At 53.5% G+C, this 20,098-nt stretch overlaps 1 protein-coding gene across 5 annotated transcripts in view; it reads left to right on the forward strand.

Moving 5' to 3' along the window:
* Nucleotides 1-18,720, forward strand: part of ARHGAP39 (Rho GTPase activating protein 39) — a 67,076-nt gene extending 48,356 nt beyond the window's left edge. Inside the window, exons 6-12 of one of the 5 annotated variants that reach the window (XM_078872701.1) lie at nt 860-928; nt 4,488-4,589; nt 8,081-8,154; nt 8,616-8,815; nt 9,530-9,621; nt 10,444-10,613; nt 10,886-18,720. In XM_078872701.1, the coding sequence (XP_078728827.1) occupies nt 860-928; nt 4,488-4,589; nt 8,081-8,154; nt 8,616-8,815; nt 9,530-9,621; nt 10,444-10,613; nt 10,886-11,080 (902 nt within the window). In that variant the 3' untranslated portion in view covers nt 11,081-18,720. The remainder of the gene's footprint in view (nt 1-859; nt 929-4,487; nt 4,590-8,080; nt 8,155-8,615; nt 8,816-9,529; nt 9,622-10,443; nt 10,614-10,885) is intronic. The other 4 variants (XM_078872738.1, XM_078872719.1, XM_078872710.1 and 1 more) reach the window with 4 other exon arrangements.
* The last annotated feature ends 1,378 nt before the right edge of the window (nt 18,721-20,098 follow it).

A 20,098-nucleotide genomic window follows, 5' to 3' on the forward strand; every position in this document is an offset into this window, starting at 1 on the left:
GGGAGGCTATCTTGGCCCGACACTGGTCAATCGGGCCCGGTACTCAGAGTCCAGACCAGCACTGGCTCTGGCTCTGGTACCACGCCACTGGCTCGAGCCTGCGCGGTCCTGACAAGGACGGCGTACCAGGGGGAGACCAGGGCTCTATCTAGGACGTCTTCCGTCTTCTCTTCTTAGCTAACACATCACTCCCGAGCCCCCCGATACATTCCCCTTTTATACACCCCCCTCCCTGAGGGGTGGGGCCCCGGGGGATCGTAACGTCCGAAGCGCGGACGTCGTAGAGGCCACCGGCCCGTGCACTGACGTAGCCCCGCCCACTGTGCTTGTTTACCATAGGCTGCCATGCATAACGGGCTCTCTGTAACACCCCTACATCACTCCCCCCCACATAGCATGCAGCCGTCCCGGCTGCCAACATACAAAAATTTGACAATAAAGGTGCCTTCACCCCCTGACCGCGCGTGTGCCTCACTATTTTTGAACCATAACAGGAACCAGAACAAGACGCAACAACAAGATGAGAAACAACCCGTCGCACCGCCCCCGAATAAATACGAATTCCGTAAAAAAAACAGCCTATATACAATCAGCAGGGAACCCACCACGCACACACAACACACGGTGAACCCAACATATGTACATCCGAAGAGCGGGAAACACACCACCCACACAACACCCAATAAACACAACAGCTATGTACACATTTTCCGGCCTCACAACAGTTTGCGCATTTTAGCGCGCGTCCTTGCAGCGGGCCCCTCACACGGGGTAACCGCGCGTGGCGGACCATCAGGTGGCGACTGTCCGTCTTGAGGTGAGCATTCATCTGACTCCGCGTGACCCTCGGTATCCGCAGGAGGGTTGTTCGGGCGTGAGCCCGTCACTCCTGATGCTCCTGAAGGTGGCACAGCCGGCAAGGCATTAGGTGAGAGTGACGGAGACGGACCCAGCACGTCGGCCGACCCCCCACATGTTTGGCCACGCGCGTGTGAAGTGGGGTTGTGTACCGCAGCGAAAGGTTTTAATCTGGAGGGGTGCACGAACCATCGCCGCTTCCCCCACTTGATGCGCACGCACTGCGGACGTAACACCTCCACCACTTCCACAGGGCCCCGCCACGGCCGCACCAGTTTAGAGGAGGTTGCCAGTGGCACCTGGGGGCAGTGCAACCATGCCTTGTCCCCCGGCTTCCACTGCAGCATGTGCGCTCGACTCAGTCTGAGGCGCTCATTCGACTTCTGACGGAGGTCAGAGTTTTGCATTGCAGCATCCCGTGCCTCGGTCAATTTGTCCAGATTAAATTTAACGTGGTCAGCCAGATTAGTTTTTCCCTGCGGCACGGGGATCCGCAACTGGGCACGAACAGGCGGGTCTGGTTCTCGGCCGTACATGAGGTAAAAGGGAGAAAACCCCGTAGCCGCATGGGGTGCCATCCGGTACGCCGCCAAGACCCCCTGAATTTGTAGGTCCCAATCCGTTTGCGAGTCCGAAACTTGTTGTGATAACATGGACGAGATGGTGCGATGCAAACGTTCGACCATCCCGTCAGTTTGTGGGTGATATGGGGAGGTCCGAATTTTCTTTGTGCCCAGGAGATCGCAGACTTGTCTGAGTAGTTTACCGGAAAAATTTCTACCCTGGTCGGTCAGCAGCCTCTCCGGAGCACCTTTGTCCAGGACATAACCCTGAACAAAGGCCTCCACGATGGCTGCTGCCGACTGGTTGGCCAGAGGCCAGGCCATAGGCCAGCGTGTAAAATATTCGACACCCGTCAACAAATATCTATTCCCTCTGGGGGTGGCGGGGAATGGTCCCAAAATGTCCAGAGCGACCAGCTCGTTTATCCTGGACACTTTAATCGATTGCAAGGGCGGGTTAGACTCCCGTGCCGGCGGTTTGCGTTGTGCACATTGAGGGCATGATCCCAACAAATCCCCAACATCCCTCGTCATGCCGGGCCAGTAAAAATCAAGTTGCAGCAAGGCGAGAGTCTTTTGGGTCCCCAGGTGTAGGAGGCGCTCATGAGCGGCCCATACCACCTTACCCCGCAACCCAGTAGGGACCACCAGCCGATGTCGACGTGACTTCCCGTCCCAATGCATTAGCAGACCTTGGCACATTTCCCATGCGTCGGAACCACCTCTTTTTCCCCCCGCCGCACCGCCAACGCGACGTCGCCACCCGAGGAGGGAGACATCCTCCATCTGGAGGCGCCCCCATTCAATGACGGGCAACCCCAACAGGGAATCTTTGCCCTGTTGTTCGATCGAATTAGGAACCACTGCATCGTCGTCGTTGGCGGCCGCCAAGACAGGTACCGATGTGTCCCCTGGAGGCCTGCAACGTCCAGACCCCAGGAGGCATGCACACTCGGAGGTGGTTGGCAAGCGTGACAGAGCGTCCGCGTTGGTGTGGCGAACGCCCTTATGGTATGTGGTTTGGAAATCGTAATCCTGGAGGACCTCCAACCATCGGGACAATTGTCCCGATGGCTGTTGAACCCTCAGGGCGTACTGCAGTGCCGCATGATCTGTGCGGACGGTGAAATGCCGACCGTACAGATATGGGCGATACTGTTGGACGAAATGGACAATTGCCAACAGTTCCCTACGGGTGACACAATATCGTTGCTCCGCTGGAGACAACACCCGACTGCCGTACGCAACCACACGTTCCACGCCGTCAACCACCTGGGAGAGCACGCCCCCAATACCCGTGTTGCTCGCATCGGTGTCGAGCAAGAACGGTTTTGAAAAATCAGGGTAAATCAGGGGAGGAGCGTTTACCAAAGCGTCCCGAAGGGAGCAAAAAGCAGCTTCCTCCTCCTGACCCCAGCAGAACCGAACCCCTTTAGATGTTAAAGCATGTAGGGGTTTGGCGATAGTCGCAAAATTAGCGACGAAGCGTCTATAATACGACGCAAACCCAATAAAACTCCTAACCTCTCCCACTGAGGTGGGAGTTGGCCAGGAGCTTACACACTGCGTTTTGGCGGGATCGGTAGAAATACCTGAGCGCCCCACGATGTGCCCCAAATAACGCACCGACTCGCGTAACAAATGGCATTTTTGGGGCTTAAATTTCAAATTAGCAGCCCGCATCTTTAGGAAAACCGCCCGCAACCTCTGGAGATGTTCATCAAAAGTTTTGCCAAAGACAATGACGTCATCCAAATAAATCAGGCACGATTCCCATTGCAAACCAGCCAAAACCAATTCCATCAACCGCTGGAAAGTTGCCGGCGCTGAGTGTAAGCCCATCGGCAACCGGTTGAATTGAAACAGGCCGTGCGGAGTACGGAAAGCTGTTTTAGGCTTTGAATCATCGTCCAGAGGAAGCTGCCAGAATCCCGAAAGTAAGTCCAATGTGGAGAAGAATCGCGCTCCCGCCAAGGCGTCAAGCGATTCGTCCATCCGTGGGAGCGGGTATGCGTCGGCAACCGTAATTTTATTAAGGCGCCGAAAGTCAACGCAAAACCGCAACGAACCGTCCTGCTTCTTAACCAGGACGATCGGCGCTCCCCAAGGGCTGTTGGAGGGGGAAATGATGTCGGCGGCTAGCATGTCATCAACAGCCGATTTGACATGGTCCTTTTCGGCGGGACTCAACCGAAAAGGATTCTGGCGTATTGGCGCGCTGTCACCCGTATCAATATGGTGACGCAGCAGATGAGTGCAGCCCAAATCGTATTTATCCCGACTGAAAACGTCGGAAAATTCCCTCAGTAGTGTCTTAAGACGTTGGCGCTCTAAATTTGACAGGTCCGTCGATCCCGCGCAAAGCGCCTCGAGCCACCCTTCATCGCTGTCCGAATGTGGTCGCGGTGCAGGGACAGTGCCGACATGACTCGCGACGGGTTCCTCACAGGGCACCGGCGTTGCGTGAGCAAGCACGGTCCCCTGTGGGACCACCACCGTCTGCGAGCCCACATTGAGGACCGCGATGAAGGGTTCTCCTTCCCCTCTCACTATGGTCTGGGCCGGGAGTAAATTAGGTCCACTGACCCCGGCCCTAGACGGTCCCAACAGAACCCCTTGAGCCCCAATGCCCTTAGCGAAGGGCCGCCGAAGTTTCAAGGGGATCAACATTTGCGCCCCCGGAGGAACGCGCACCGTTCTATCGACGAACGCCGGCACCGTCGCGAACGCCGTCCGGCTCGTAGCGGGGGATGGCAGAAACGCCATGCGTCGGCCCGATGGGAGCTCAATGCATCCCTGGTCGATTAATATTCTAATCGGCATTTTGGCCAGGAAGTCCGTCCCCAGCAGGCACGGAACCGCCAGCGAGGAGGAAACAAAAATCGGCCCAGATAATTTAATATCCCCGACACAAATCTGGGCTCGAATTTGTCCGATGATGCCAAGTGAACCCCCGTTAGCAGCAAAGAATGGTACATTAACAGGCATCAAAGGACGGCTCTGGGCGGGGAGAATGTTATAAATCAACTCCGAAATAATGGTCGCCGATGCCCCTGTATCGACCAGGATGCGCACCTCGACCCCATCGATGTGACCCACAACGGCCGACGACCCCGACGACGCGGCTACAACCCGATGGGCCAACACGGACCACTGGCTGGGTTCAATGTGAGTACCCAGAGCGGTGCGTGTTGGTGCCATGGTACGCGATATTGGCCCCCCCTTCGCTGCGGTGTTTGAGTGTGTGACGGGCGTGTGCGTGGGCCAAACATGAGGGGTGCCGCGACTCGCCGGATTATGATGGTGGAGCTTGTGACGAGGGCCGGCGTCCCGTTGAGGTGTCGTCCCCCGCTGCCGAGGAGAGCGGCACCCCGAGGCGACGTGGCCCCGGATGCCGCAGTTATAACAGCGTGGAAGCGCTGGTGGCGACGATGGATGTTGTAGACGGCTTGAAGCGGCCCGGTCCTCCCGCACTCCCGCTCCGTGCTGCCGTCGATGGTCGATGGAGCAAACCGCTTCCACCGGGAGGGTGGCTGCAGCGACGGCACGCCCGCTCGCTGCCTTGCTGGCCTTCCGTCGTTGAGAGGACAGGTTTGCGTGGAGAAGACGGGCTGCTTGGAGGGAGCACATCTCTGCATCGTCCTGTGCGACAATGACGATGTCTAAGTCGTCCGCCAGCAAAAGTATCTTCTCTGTCACCATGGCGTCGACACCCTCGTCGTCCATTCGTGGGAAGGCCTCCTTCGCCAGTGCCAGGAGGCTTGTGCGGTACGCCAGGGGCGACTCCTTCGTCACCCGCTGGCGATCGTAAAAAAATTGGCGACAGTCCGATGGTGGACCATATACTGCAGATAGCACCTGCATCGCCTTCCGCAGCGTCGAGCGCCTCTCCTTCGGAGCCGACGTTAGAGTGGCGAGGGCGTCGCTGTCGAGGAGTGCTGGCAGCGCGCGGAGAGCCTCGGCGTCTGTCCACTGTGCCATCTCCTGGTGAGCGAGGAAGCGCCGCTGGAAGCCGCCCCAGTCGCCATCCTCGCCCACAAATTCCTTGAGCGGGGGCAGACGCTGATGTAAGGCAGCGGCTGCAGAGGACGATCGCGCTCCCTCGTCACCCTCACTTGACTCAGCGTCGGCCCGAAGCAGCGATGGCATCGCCGGTCGCACCCGTGATGACGTTCCGCCCGTGGGTGGTGACGCGGCAGGCACTGTACTCCCGCCGTTGGACGCGATGCTTAGAGCGGCCACGCCCTCAACAGCAGCTGCAGCGATGGCGGGAGTTTCAAAATGTTGCCCCGTTGAAATGGCGGGAAGGCGCTGTGGTCGTTGGCTGCTGTCGCCCTGTGGCGGTCCCGCAGCCCCCAGCCGCGTGATGTTGTCGAGCATGGCGGCTGCGGCGTACAGCAGCTCGGCCAGCTTCGCGTGCGCCTGCCTCAGCCCCTCCGTCGACGGCTCCCCTTCCTCCAGCTGCTGTGGCGCGGAAGCGCCCAACCCCGGCTGGTCGATGGCATCTTCAGCCGTGTCGGGCCCTCCGACTGCAGAGGTGTCTTCTGCCTCTGGTACCCCGACTCGAGTCGTCCGGCGTGTATCCATGTTCGTACTTTGTTTCACTTCTGACGCCAGATGTAGTAACGCTCACGACTCGTTCACACCGGATAGTTGGAGGCACACTGGTTTATTAACACCATACGTTGTGACATACACACTTGAGGGGGTATCGGCCCCCTCACCCGTCTGTCTGAGGACACACCTCCTAGCTAACCCTAGCCTGCCTCAGAGTCCTCCTCTCGTGGACTAGGGGAGGCTATCTTGGCCCGACACTGGTCAGTCGGGCCCGGTACTCAGAGTCCAGACCAGCACTGGCTCTGGCTCTGGTACCACGCCACTGGCTCGAGCCTGCGCGGTCCTGACAAGGACGGCGTACCAGGGGGAGACCAGGGCTCTATCTAGGACGTCTTCCGTCTTCTCTTCTTAGCTAACACATCACTCCCGAGCCCCCCGATACATTCCCCTTTTATACACCCCCCTCCCTGAGGGGTGGGGCCCCGGGGGATCTTAACGTCCGAAGCGCGGACGTCGTAGAGGCCACCTGCCCGTGCACTGACGTAGCCCCGCCCACTGTGCTTGTTTACCATAGGCTGCCATGCATAACGGGCTCTCTGTAACACCCCTACAGTAGCATTACGTCACGTACACCACAGTTGTCACAGTCCTACCGCAACATCCGCACTCTCGTGTATACATTTACATTTGGTTTTGCATTTAAGTTGAGTTTTTGGCTGTTATACATTTCCACATGACAAGCCACTTGGTTGGGCTATCATTTGTGGCCAGGTCGCTTCTGAAACAGAACTATATAGCTCGGTGGGCCACACCTGGTAAAGTAAAAAAGTAGTTTAAAAGAACTGTTAAATTAGGCAAAATTTTACCTCTGAGAATTACTAATATTGGTTAGATTGTGATGCAACAAACAGTGGCTGGCAAAGTGCTTGTCCCCATTCTGTGTGGCATAGGGGTCACTGAAGGGAATCTCCGAGGGAGCTCTGTGATATCCGAAGGTTGCGAACTCAAATCCCTGGTTGGGGGTTGACTTATCCCACCGTCCCTCCAGGCTCGGACATATGAACGCCGCTTTGCGGGGAAGTCAACAGTGGTTGTCCTATGGATATACTCGTCCCCTGTCATAGTAATGTGGATTGGTACTACTGGTTCAGGACTGTAAACAAGAGATGAGCACCACCTCTATGTTCATGTGAGCAGGAAATCTCTTTGGCTTTGAAACTGCATAGGGAGCCACTGGAGGGACATGAGGAAGGCAGCGACGTGCTCAGGCTTGCATCTGCGAGTGAGAAGTCGGACTGCAGTATTTGGTCATCTAAAGCTTGACAATCAGGGTTTTATGGAAAACGTCTGAAGTGGTGGCTTGGGGAAGCCTCGTCCAGCAGCGGATTGATCATGGTTGCTGAAGATTACAGAGAAAGAGAGCTGCAGTAGTCGGCACGAGATGTGACACAGGCACGCACACGGGCTGTTTGCAGAGGGAGTCTCAACGTGTCAGGAGTTAGATTAGTTGTGTGGCGTCAAAGTTGGGTCGAATATGACGCCAAGGTTAGAAAGCGGCTTGGCCAATCAGAATGTTTCCAGTTCGAATAACTTCTCCGGAAAAAATTACACCGACCCAGAATGAGACAGAATCAATACCGAATGAACAATGAGTTGCAGTTAAATGACTGAAGCGATGTGTAATACCGGCCGTTGGCAGCATAGAATGGTGATCCACTAACGCTGAAATTATTTTATCAAGAGGGAGTAGAGAGGCGGAAGAGAGTAACAGACCAAGGATCGAATTTTAGGGAACACCTCATGACAATGATTTCGTTGGAGGAAGACCTTCGTAAGGAGTGAGATGACAGAGGGATACCAGGAGAGATGCTGCACTTCATGTTAGACGAGTTCAACATCGTTCTAATGTGATGCACTTTGTAAATATTTACATTGTATATTGCTCAATTAACAACCATTATCCCAAATTAAACCGTAAGATTTTGATTACTCAGTCTATACAATTGATATTAGTGCGCACGCACACAGACGCCGTAGAGCCTGCGATGAAGGAACGTGTACCTGTGGAATCGTGATGGGTGTCTTCTGTTGTGTTTATGCAGGCATTCCCATCAGCACCTATGCCCAGTACTGTTATCGCAAGTTGCAGAAGGTGGCTGTGACTGGGGGAAAGAAGGTGAGTGCCCTATCAAACATACCTGACCACACACGGCTGAGTGGCATGGTGGCTATGTACCCGCCACGTTGTCTGCAATTGCGTAGAATCTCCACCTTTCTCTCTCTCTCTCTCGAGGGTAGAGCCGAGTTACAGGGCAAGCCAAAGGAATTCCTTGCTCCATCTCCTTGGAGAATTCCTCAGCTTTGCACGCTCCCTTGCCTTTGGTGCTTTAGAACTCGACCAATGGCCATCGTCCTTTCTCGAGACCAGGCCCACTTTCTCTCGTTTTGGAAGTCCGAATGATGTTCCCTGATCCACGGGTTCCTCTTGCTGTCTCTCAGTGTCATTTTAATAAGTGCATCCTCTCCGCGTTTCTATGTGCGCTTTTTTCATCTTTTGACCCATTTTCTTGTTTCAGATCCGCAGTGTCGTGCGTTGCGCGTGCGAAGTGAAACCGTGAGATTCGGTGTTGTGTGCAGGGACTGAAAAAGCCGAATCTGGAGGAAGTGCAGCAAGCCCGGAACGCCATCTTCACTCCGTCGCTATTCGGCAGTTCCCTGGAGGAAATCATGGCCTTGCAACGTCAGCGTTTTCCGGAGCAGAGGCTGCCTTGGGTTCAGAGTGGCCTCTCTCTGAAAGTCCTAGAATTGCAGGGCGCTCAGACAGAGGGTATCTTCAGGTGAGAAGCAAACATTGTTTTCTTTTATTTTTGTAATTTATCTTGCATGTATGTTGAACTTATTTTGTACCGTACATAGCCAACCTTGCTCATCGGAGGTGCGGGGGAAGAACAACAAACTAAACACCAAAAGCAATTCTAAAGGAATGAGTTTTCGAACTGGATTTAAAAGTGTATAGCTTCAGTGGCTTCCGAATATCGGAAGGGAGGTCCAGAGCGCACGGTGACTGTCTTTCTTCGATCATTAGCCAAAAGTCGCTGCTGCAAGGATGACTCCAGTTTACGTGATCGTTTATACTCCTTGAGATCAGCAAGGTATTGTGGTTCATTTGTGGGAAGCGCTTTGTGTTGAATGAGTGCGACCTTATAAAGTATTAGTTCGACAACTGGAAACCAATGCAGCTCTGCGAGCACCGGACAGACATGGTCGGATCTTGCAATACCTGGAATGACACGTGCCAAATAATTTTCTAGATGCTGCAGCTGGCTAATGTTTTTTTTAGACGTCCCATAGATTGGTAAGTTGCAGTAATCAGGCCTTGTCGATACTCGGCTACACGCCACCGTGTTGGTTATGTTGTGACTCAAAAGTGGCCAAATGTGTCAAAGCCCTGATATGTTTTTAAAAATTAATTGCACGTTCAAGTGAAATGATCGATGGAAGGCACGTTTAAAAGACGCGCACTCCGTAAAGAGCCCCACGTGTCCTTGCAGGGTGCCGGGCGACATCGACGAAGTGAACGCACTAAAGCTGAAGGTCGACCAGTGGACCATCCCGTCGGACCTCACCGATCCCCACGTCCCAGGTGGGGCCGCCTGCTCGCTCACCCCCCCCCTTCCCCCCTCACCACCCTCACACGGCAGCCCCACCGACTTGTGAGACCTGCTTGTTGTCCCGCTCAGCGTTCAAAGTCATCTCTTGCTCAAATGGGCATTGTGGAGGCATAGGTGCTGAAATCCCATTTACAGTCCTGGCGCTAGTGGTGGCAATTCCACATTTTTACGTACGAGGCGAGCCTATCCAGAGGACGACCACTTGTTGACTTCCTCACAGAATGATACGTGTTTTATCAACCCCGGAGAGATAATGAGCCGAGTCAGCCCTGAACCAGGATTTGAGCTCGCGACATTCCGAGTGCACGCCACCCGCAGCCGTGCTCCGGGCCATTTCGACCTGCCGGGTATTTGATGATTTATTTAGTGTTCCTGTATGGTGCGTACAGTAAGCTCGGAGATGACACAGGGTTATTAGGGGGAGGAAGGGTGGCCTGGTGGGACGCAGCGTCCGTGACGAATTGCTATCGCTCGCCGATGTGTTCGCGTCACGTGGGGCCACCGTCTGGCCACCGACGAGTGAGGAGCTGCCGACATTGAAGCCGTCGAGGTATCACAGTGTAGGACTGGGAACCTTTCCGGGAAGGGCCAGTGGCGCGCACCGTTTGCATCGTGGGTGTTGTCGGTACGGCGTCGCAAGGCCGCGTTCCGGAGCCATTCCATTCTTGGTGACGAGCGTTGTCACGCCGGGAGGAGTCTGTTGCAAACGATCCCATTTTGGAGGGGGTTACGCGCGCGTTACGAGGGGGGTGACGCGCGCGTTCTGCTCGGTGACACGCGGTTGCCGTTGGCAGCATCGCTGCTGAAGCTGTGGTACCGCGAGCTGGAGGAACCGCTCATCCCGCGCCAGTTCTACGAGCGGTGCATCGTGAGCTACGACAACGCCGCGGCCGCCGTCGGCGTGGTGCATGCGCTGCCTGACATCAACCGCCTGGTGCTCTGCTATCTCATCCACTTCCTGCAGGTACCTCACTCCCTCGCCCCTCGTTCCCTCGCTCCTGTGTCCCCTCGCCGCCTCGCCCCCTTGGCCCCCTCGCCGCCTCGCTCCTTCACCTCCTTCCTCCCTTGCTTCCTCGCCCTCTTGCTAATTCGCCCCCTCACCCCTCACCCCCTCCCTCACCCCTTGTTCCCTCGATCCCTCATTTGCGAGCGCTCCCACCTATTCCTAAGAGTAGGCCAAATCCCCCGTTGGAGGGGCTCTCCCCATGAGTTGACGGTGTCGGTGTTTGTCGCCAGGTGTTTGCTTCCCCGGCCAACGTCGCTCTCACCAAGATGGACGTGAGCAACCTGGCAATGGTGATGGCGCCCAACTGCCTCCGCTGCGAGTCGGAAGAACCCCGCGTCATCTTTGAAAACACCCGCAAGGAGATGTCCTTCCTCCGCACGCTCATCCTGCACCTGGACACCAGCTTCATTGAGGGTTTGCAGTAGCGGCAGAGGGCTCCGCGCTGCCCTGGCAGGGTCGTTCGCTCACGTGGTCGCATCTCGCGTGATCGTGACTTGGGTGATCACGTCTCGCATCCTGTGCGATCGCGTTTTGCGACGTGGTCGCGTCCCGCGTGATCGCGTGGTCGCGTGATCGCGTGGTCACGTCCCGCATGATAGCGTCCCACGTGATCGCGTGAATGCATCAACGCGTCAAAAGAAGGAATGGGTCGAATGTTCGGGGGCGGTCGTTCGGGCGAGGAGCGGCCCCGAGTTTGTGTGTGACGGATCGCACGTGACCAAATGGCATTTTAACGGAACGGTGCACTTTATTTTTAAATCAACTTGTGTTAATGGCGGCGCACGTTATTTCAGGTCCAACGTCCCAAATACTCTTTAAGAGATGTTCTGTGGGACATCCAAACTCTTGCAAAAGCCTTAATCTGTCTTCATCTTGACTGTGCCCTGCCCTCCTCTCAAAGCTCTGCTGGTGAATGTGGGAGGCACCGTCCCGGCGCAGGTGTGCTCGGCAGGTACGAATGTTATCCGCCAGATTCAGTGTTTTGGAAGTTAAAGCGTTCGTTTATTTAAGTATCAAAATAGTCCTTAAGGTAATGTGTTTTCACCTGCTGTGTGCGTTTCATGAACGTGTCTTACATTGCTGTACGTGACAGTTTTAATTCATCGTCCGATACGCATCACAGCTCAGTTTGACATTCAAGTGTGAAGTAAATGCAATTCCTTATTCTAATTTAGGCGACAACATGAATTTACATGAATTCTATCGACAGTGGACATAGCTGGTGGCTCAGCGGTAGAGCAAGCTGCTCGCAATCTTGATCGGGGGTTGTCTCAGCCCATCATCCCTCCGGGGGTTGATCAAATAGTTACCATTTTGTGGAGAAATCAGTATTGGTTGTCATATGGATAAACTCAATCCCCGCCAGAGAAATGTTGAAATTCCACCACTGGCCCAGGGCTGTAAATGGGGAGGTGGGCATCGCTGTACTGCTCATTGGTTTGACAAGCCTCGGTGGTGAGATGTCAACTACCTCGCCTGGTGTACAGGAGATTTTGGGCTCAATCTCATGTTTTCCCCATGGTCACGTGGATTTTTCTCCGGATCCTCCAGCAACATGCGTTTAGAGTATTTGGCTGCTATATATTTCCACACGATAGGTCACTTCGTTAAGCTATAATTTGTGGCCAGGTCGCTTCTGAAAAAGAGCTCTATAGCTTAGTGGGCCTTACCTGGTAGTTAATGGACTTCACTTGGCTGGTCCACTCTGAGGTTAGCGGACAGCATTGTCTTTGTAAAATCTGAAAGTCCAATAGGTCCAACGCTACCGAGTGAAGGAGATTAAAGTTGACTTTCACGCCACCGGGTGAGCAACTCATGAGACCAGGGTGAGAGTCTCATTGGCAAGGGTGACCTCTGGGGGGGGGGGGGTCACCAAAAATTACAAAAGCAAAGCAGATAAAAACAACAACTGTCAGAAGAACCGCTTCACAGAACAGCTGCGAGTTGCTCGCTCTCGTGCGTACGTGCGTTTGCGCGCGCATTGTAAGCGAGGGGTTTGCGCGTGCACTTGAAGGAGCTGGAAATCTGAAAGGTGAGGGTGCTGCTATTTGTTAAGGGAAACAGGGTATTGTGCGTGAGATGCGCAGGTGTCCACGGTGAAACCGAGTTGCCATTCAACAACCCAATCAAATTAACACCATTACCTGGATGGCAAGAAGGTACTAGGGGTGTCGCTGTGCGCCGTGGTGAACTGTCTGTATGTACGTTGATCTTCTTTCGCGCCGTACGTAGCCAACCGTGCTCATCGGAGGTGCATAGCTCACCACAGGCTGCACCGAATCATGCCATCCCCACTGGGGCCACATCCACGGCGGGGTCTGGCCACGTCTTCTCGCGTAGTGGCTGTATCGGAGCGCTGGGTGTATTTAACTGCTGTTGCACAGCAGGATAGATGGAGCTCGAAAAATGTTACGTATTCTTCCAGTGATGCAATGTGTTCTAATAACAGCGTCATCACGTGCCCTTTAATGTGTTTTAACATCGACCCACTCGTGTACCACAACTGAGAATGTGATACCTTGATGTTGTTACTGATTGAAGTGTTCCTAAGGAAACGTGTGCAGTAAGCTCCAAGTCGCAAGCTGGATAGGAATGTAATTATATCATGGCTTGTGGCAGAACCTTCATTTACAATGCAGCACGCATCCATTTATTCTCAAACAGTCGAACTGATCAGTCTCTGTGCTATTCCTTTCACCATGCACGTGAATGTGTTGTCAACACGGGGACCCGGTGAATCGTTTTAACTTCGGGATCGCATCCTGAACGATGCCCAAGACTCCTCCACGTCCGCCGAAGCTCTCGCCTTGCTTCAGCCATTAGAATGCGCGGATCTGTATGTTGCCGGATCCGTACTTTGCCGCCGCGTTACGTCTTAGGACTTTGGGGCAAAGGAGAATTGAGCGTGAGATCAAAATGCTGCATGTGTGTGTGTGGAGAGGTGACGGCGTGATCAGCGCAGAGCACTGCGGTCCCTGCGGATGTAATTTCCGATTGTGTGCACATGCACAGTGAACACGGGTGGTGGGCGGCGACTGAGCCCGTCCTCGTGGGCGGCGGTGGGACTGCGTAACGCGGCGGCGCAGTCCACGACGCTTCCTGTTCCTCTGGCACCGCTACTCCCGCACAGCGGAAACGGCGGCGGGCAGTGGGGGCTGCAGAATGAACGGACGGATCGCTTTCACGCCGCAGGCCTCTTTGCACGTTGTACTTGTGCATGTGTGGCAATGTTTCCACGGGTGTTTGTTGAACTTCTGCTCGCTCCGCATGGTGCCAACCGCGCTCATCGGAGTTGCAGGAGAGCACCTCCGATCACATTTCCGCCGCTCGTCGCGGGTCTCTGCGAGAGCGATTCAAGCGTCGTCGCTCGGAGACGGTGTACAAGCCCAGCTTGCAGCCACACCACGAGCCACTTCTAACCATGCGAGCCCCAGTAGCACTTTCGGTAGCGACGCTCGCTCGGCCGACCTTTGTGGGTTTGCGTTCACTCGTTTGTGTGGCTGCTGTTCCAGATCCAAAACGGCCCACTTCAGCAGAGTCATTACTTTCTCGAACCTGGGCTCTAGCGTTCATTATCCAGCCACCTGCCGCGTTATTTTGCCAATACATTCTCCTGAGCGGGGGGTTTACATGAAATAGCTAATCCGAATTGTAAACGGAGTTTAATGTCCAAGTTTTTGCTTGCATGGGACTGTCTATTTGCATAAAACAGCTTAAGTGTGTCCCCTGCACTCCTGGAAGGGAAAGCCAGGGCCTGGTTCCTGTGGCAACACAGAGGCGGCATCAACTGTTGTTCCTCAAATCAGGCGATTTGCCCCAATTCTAGCTAGTTGTGATCACCAGCGAAGCGTCATACTCCAAATTGTAAATGTGTGTTTACTCTCCAACACACCGGTGTGCTGAAGTAGTAACCAATTGGCACGTTATGTATGTTGAACATCTTTAGAACCGTATGTAGCCAACTGTGCTAATCGGAGGTGCAGGGGAAGTTCAACTAAACACAAAACCTTTACTAATCGGCTGTGTCGGGTGGTGGTGTGTGTACGACACATTTATATCTACGTGATCTAACCCCATAACCGTTTATTATTTATATTATTGGTCACGAAAGCCGACGTGTTAGACTTGTTGACATGAACCGATCCACGGTATCGCATTGAAAATACCCACACACCCGTAGGGTAACCACGATGAACAATTCAATAACACACAAATGTCCGGCAATCTGCGTTGAGTTAATGTGGACAAATGCAGCAAACCGAAAGTAGTGGCGTGACATCACCTCAGTGGTGTCCTGTGGAGACACGGAGAGAGGAACGGCTCATTGCCTGCTTACCCTGGCAGGAAGAATCATCGGTTGGCAATAATGAGTGTCTCTTACTGTTTCACATGTAAACAGTATTTCCCAGAAGTAGTTTTACATTTTTGTTTGTTATAATTATTGTAACTGTACAATATTTTCGTGCTTTTGTGATGTTTCTAAATGTTCTGTCTGGAAAGCCGTTACCACCACGTGCACTGCAGATACCCGGTGTGTCTGTGTGTCCCGATACCTCAGTGGCATGAAGCAGATTTAATGGGATCTCTTTACTTGATTCCTAAAGTATTCCCAATTCATATCCCCGCTTTGTGTTTCTGTGAAATTGGCTTCATGATGCATCTTGTGGTGCAATTCGTTTGGGTAAAAACAAACAATGGAACATCCATTAACTTTCCTTAGAGGTTTCCTATTCAGTTTATGCTCACACCCTTAAACTTAAGTATAGTTAAGGTTTACAACAGGAAAAGGCACTTAAGGTGATTTATGCAAACTCACCAACCGATGTATCCATGATGATGATTGAGTTATGTTATTAACCCGCGCCTCACTTTCGTAGATCAAAGGTGCAGCTCTTGCATGGGGCTACGTAGTAGTCGTGGTAGTCGTCGTGGTTGTTGTTGTACCACAGTTTTATTTCAAATATGTGCACCTCGCCGATGGGGGACTGCGACAGAGACACGCGGGGCCGTTGTGGTTGTTGTTGTTGACGAGCGGCCATCGTGAGGATGTAACACAAGGGGTGTGTCGAGAGAGAGAGACCGTCATGTGTGGTGGCCAGCCTCGGCGGTGAGGGCTGAGATCGGTGGTGCCCTAATGCTTCGATGCTGCAATGCCACTGCGGTTCAATGCCGTCTTTTTGCGATAGACTTGGAGGGCGAGGGGCTGGGGGTGGAGAGAGATGGGGGTGGAGAGAGATGGGGGTGGAGAGGCTACACTGGATGTTGGGGGGTTGTCCTGTCGGTTCGATCAGAGGTGAAGTCCGCAAAGTTCCCTACCTCCTTCCCTCCTACACTTGCTGAGGGCTTGGAGAGCCACAATAATAACAACGAGCCGCAATCGGTAGTCCGTCATAAGCGACGTCACAAAGCAGTCGTCGAAAGAGCCGCACGCGGCTCCGAAGCCGCACGTGACCGGCCCCGGGGCTCGGAGCAAGCGACCTTGGCTGGGCGCCGCTCTGCGAAGCTTCCCGTCGGCAGTAGAGCGGAGAAGAACGCGGACTCGACGACAAAAAGAAAGCAAATCTTGAGTGTTGTACAAAACACCCCCCCCCCCTCCCAAGTCGTGGCCAGGGTGCCTTGGACACCCTCCGACGCCGGAGCAATCCGTTGAGCTATAAAGCTCTTTGTGTCACAGTTCACCCGGCACAGCAGTGGCGGCACCCTGCAGGGGGAGACGCGATAACAGCAGCTGCTACGGCTTCTGTTGCAGCAGCTGCTATCGCGTCTCTATTGCTGCTGTTGCTACGGCTGCTGCGGCTGCTGTTGCTACGGCTGCTGCTGCTACTGCGGCTGTTGTGGCTGCCGTAAGGGACGGCAACCGAGACGACTCCTCGTGTTAACGTCTAATCACATTGGGCGGGGGGGGGGATACCGTAGAAGTAGCGATGTGAGTGCAATCTCTCGCTCATCTGGGGTCTTCGTCAAGTATGACGCGTGCGTGTGTGTGTGCGCGTGTGTGCGCGTGCGTGTGTGATTGTGTGTGTGTGATTGTGTGTGTGCGTGATTGTGTGTGTGCGTGCGCGTGTGTGTGTGCGTGCGCGTGTGTGTGCGCGTGCGTGTGTGCGTGCGTGTGTGTGTACGGTCTTACAAGGTGGCTGCTTCGGTGAATTTTCCCGAGAATAACGAGGAGTGAATCTCAAACAAAAGCAGGGTTATTCATTATTAATTTCCGTAGCTCGGAAGGAGACCTCGACGCTTCAGAATCGACGTGGCGGTTGACGACGCGTGGCTTCGTGGCTTTTACGCAAACCCCCCCCCCCTCTGGATCTTACCGCGTTATTTAAGAGCTCTATATATGTCACCAGATAAATGTTCACCGGTATCTTTTAAACTTTGTAAAAACTAAAATTATTTAACGAAGATAAATGAAGTCACGCAAATACACAGAGCGCTGTACATTGTATAACTTTGTAAAACAATATCGTATTGTGTAGGGTTAGTGATTTGCTTAAGCAAACAAATAATAATAGTGACGTAGCGTTTCGATTGTTTTTAATCCTGCTTGGCTTGAGCTTGCAACTTGATTATTGGGGGTGAAGGAACTGAAGGAGGGTATCGTGAACGAGTCGTCAACCCGCATCACTCGCCACGGCTTAACGCAACAGTGGACACCGCGCAGGGTTTGACCCGATGTCACACGCCTACACACATATGTATATTGCGCTGCGTGTATATTGTATCGGTGTGTTTATACAGACAGTATTTAATTGGGAAAGGAAGCACTGTTACTGACTACTAATTAAATGTGAGCTTCTGAAACCTGTTATTCCTCCCCCCCTTCTTTTTCTGGGAGAGTAATGCAACTTAATATTCACATCGTAGCGTGTGTGTGTCCGTGCGTGTGTCTGCATGAGTGTGTGTGTGTGCATCAGTGTGTGTGTGCATCAGTGTGTGTGTGCATCAGTGTGTGTGTGTGTCCGTGCATGTGTCTGCATGAGTGTGTGTGTGTGTGCCCGTGTGTGTGTCCGTGCATGTGTCTGCATACGTGTGTGTCTGTGTGTGTGCCCGTGCATGTGTGTGTGCCCGTGCATGTGTCTGCATGAGTGTGTGTGCCCGTGCATGTGTCTGCATGAGTGTGTGTGCATGTGTGTGTGCCCGTGTGTGTGTGTGTCCGTGCGTGTGTCTGCATGAGTGTGTGTGCCCGTGCCTGTGTCTGTGTGCGTGTGTCTGCATGAGTGTGTATGTGTGCGTGTGTCTGCATGAGTGTGTGTGTGCCCATGTGTGTGTCTGCATGAGTGTGTGTGCCCGTGTGTGTGTGTGCACGTGCGTGTGTGTGTGCGTGCCGAGGTTTCGTCTCTCTGTGCACAGGCACGGCGACGAGGCCGCGTGCGGAGACGATTCGTGCTCAGCAACCACGCGAGTTCGATTCCCGGCTCACGGCCAACACCATCGGTGACGATTATTATGAACGAGGTTCCGGGCCTCCCCTAGGTCGACTCGGCCTCAGCTGAGTACCTGGTGCGGTGTGTAGTAAACATCGCCACTGGGGAGACGAAGGCGGCCGGGCGTGGCGCTGGCCACCCACCCCCTCGTGCGCCGTGCCGGCCTTCATAGGTGCTCGCTAACAGAACTTGCCCCGACAGTCTGTTGAGGCTATACGGGGGGGTGGGGGGGGAGATATTTGTATTTGTGTCTCTGCAAGCTTCGATCCTGATTCTGACACCCCTCCCCCCTGGTGAAAAATAGTGTCGGAGGCCTTTTCAGAGCGTAGCCGTTTCTCATGATATTGACAGCCACTGATAAAACAGAGCTGCCATCAACAATCAAGGGATGACATTGATAATCTTTTCCACGCTAGGAATCGGTCTATATATTTTTGATGTTTTATCGCTTCTTTCATTCGACTTTGTTATTGATCCCACGTGAAGTCGCTCGCAGGTTCCACATTAAACTCACCGTGAATGCAGCGTCACGCCGATAATTATCCCTGGGAAGATAAAAGTCACTTCAGCACCTATTATTCACCATTAGACGATTCACCGTTACATGCCCTGCAAAAAGTGTTTGACACGTGGCGAACTGAAATGTTGAGGCCAAGTAATAAAAATCATTTTAATACGGATGTCTTGTGCAGTTTTTGTTGACCAAACATTTCCGTCGAATGAGAATCGGATTTAAGCACAAGTGGCTGCTAGGATTTGAACCCACGAACTCGACACATCCATCGTGTTGTGTGTGTGTGTGTTTAGTTTTGATTTGAAGCTTTCGTGACTGCAGGAATCCGTACTCTTTGGTTCTTTCGGTAAAGTCACGTAGGTATAAAATAAATCACTGTGATTTTTTTTTTGCGCTGTGATTTATTTTATTTTATGCCTATGTGACTTTACCGAAAGAACCAAAACGTATGTGTTTAGTTTGTTGTATTTCCCCCTACATCTCCGATCAGCACGATTGGCTACGTACGGCGCGAAAGAAGGTCAACGTACGTAAGTACAACAACATTGGCCTTAGATGTAAACGATATTTAAGAAGACGATTTAGACAATGATCCTGCATCGCTCATGAATAGAGGCCAGAGAGACGGAGTGGATTATACGGTTCGGAGACTGCAATTTACATCATGGAGGCTGATGGACAAAAAACCCATTTAAATTGGCGTATGAATAATGACCGAATCGTCTTGGTAAATAAACTCGTTAACAGTAAGATTCTAAAACGCTGCTGGCACGTTGCAGTGTGAGAAGGTTTGTTTTTGTGAGTTGACAGTGCGACTGATGCATTATTGTGGCCCCAATCACCAAGCCCAATCGAAAGGATGTGTAACTGCCTCTCGGTTCCCGAGGCAGAGCCATCTAAGAGAGTGGATCGCGCGCCTCGTGCTCCTAATATTGGCATGTCTGGCCAACTATTTCCACGAGTGTTTATTCATGTGGGAGGAAATTGAAGAAAACATACATTACGTGCGAGGGGGCAACACTCAATCTCCACGAGGGATAGAAGACGGGTGGGAATGAATCCACTTGTACTGCCTTACCCTGCAGGTCAGGAGATGGTGACTGCAGTGCTCTTGGGTATGGAATTTTACAAATTGTTGTGATCCACCAATCCTCGTCTCCGCTTGGCTGTGTCGCAGGCGGTGCTGTGTCGCAGGCGGTGCTAAGTCGCAGGCGGTGCTGTGTCGCAGGCGGTGCTGGGTGACAGGCAGTGCTGTGTCGCAGGTGGTGCTGTGTCGCAGGCGGTGCTGTGTCGCAGGCGGTGCTGAGTCGCAGGCGGTGCTGTGTCGCAGGCGGTGCTGTGTCGCAGGCGGTGCTAAGTCGCAGGCGGTGCTGTGTCGCAGGCGGTGCTGGGTGACAGGCAGTGCTGTGTCGCAGGTGGTGCTGTGTCGCAGGCGGTGCTGTGTCGCAGGCGGTGCTGAGTCGCAGGCGGTGCTGTGTCGCAGGCGGTGCTGTGTCACAGGCGGTGCT

The sequence above is a fragment of the Lampetra fluviatilis genome, chromosome 2 (assembly GCF_964198595.1).
Source record: "Lampetra fluviatilis chromosome 2, kcLamFluv1.1, whole genome shotgun sequence".
Taxonomy (NCBI): domain Eukaryota; kingdom Metazoa; phylum Chordata; class Hyperoartia; order Petromyzontiformes; family Petromyzontidae; genus Lampetra; species Lampetra fluviatilis.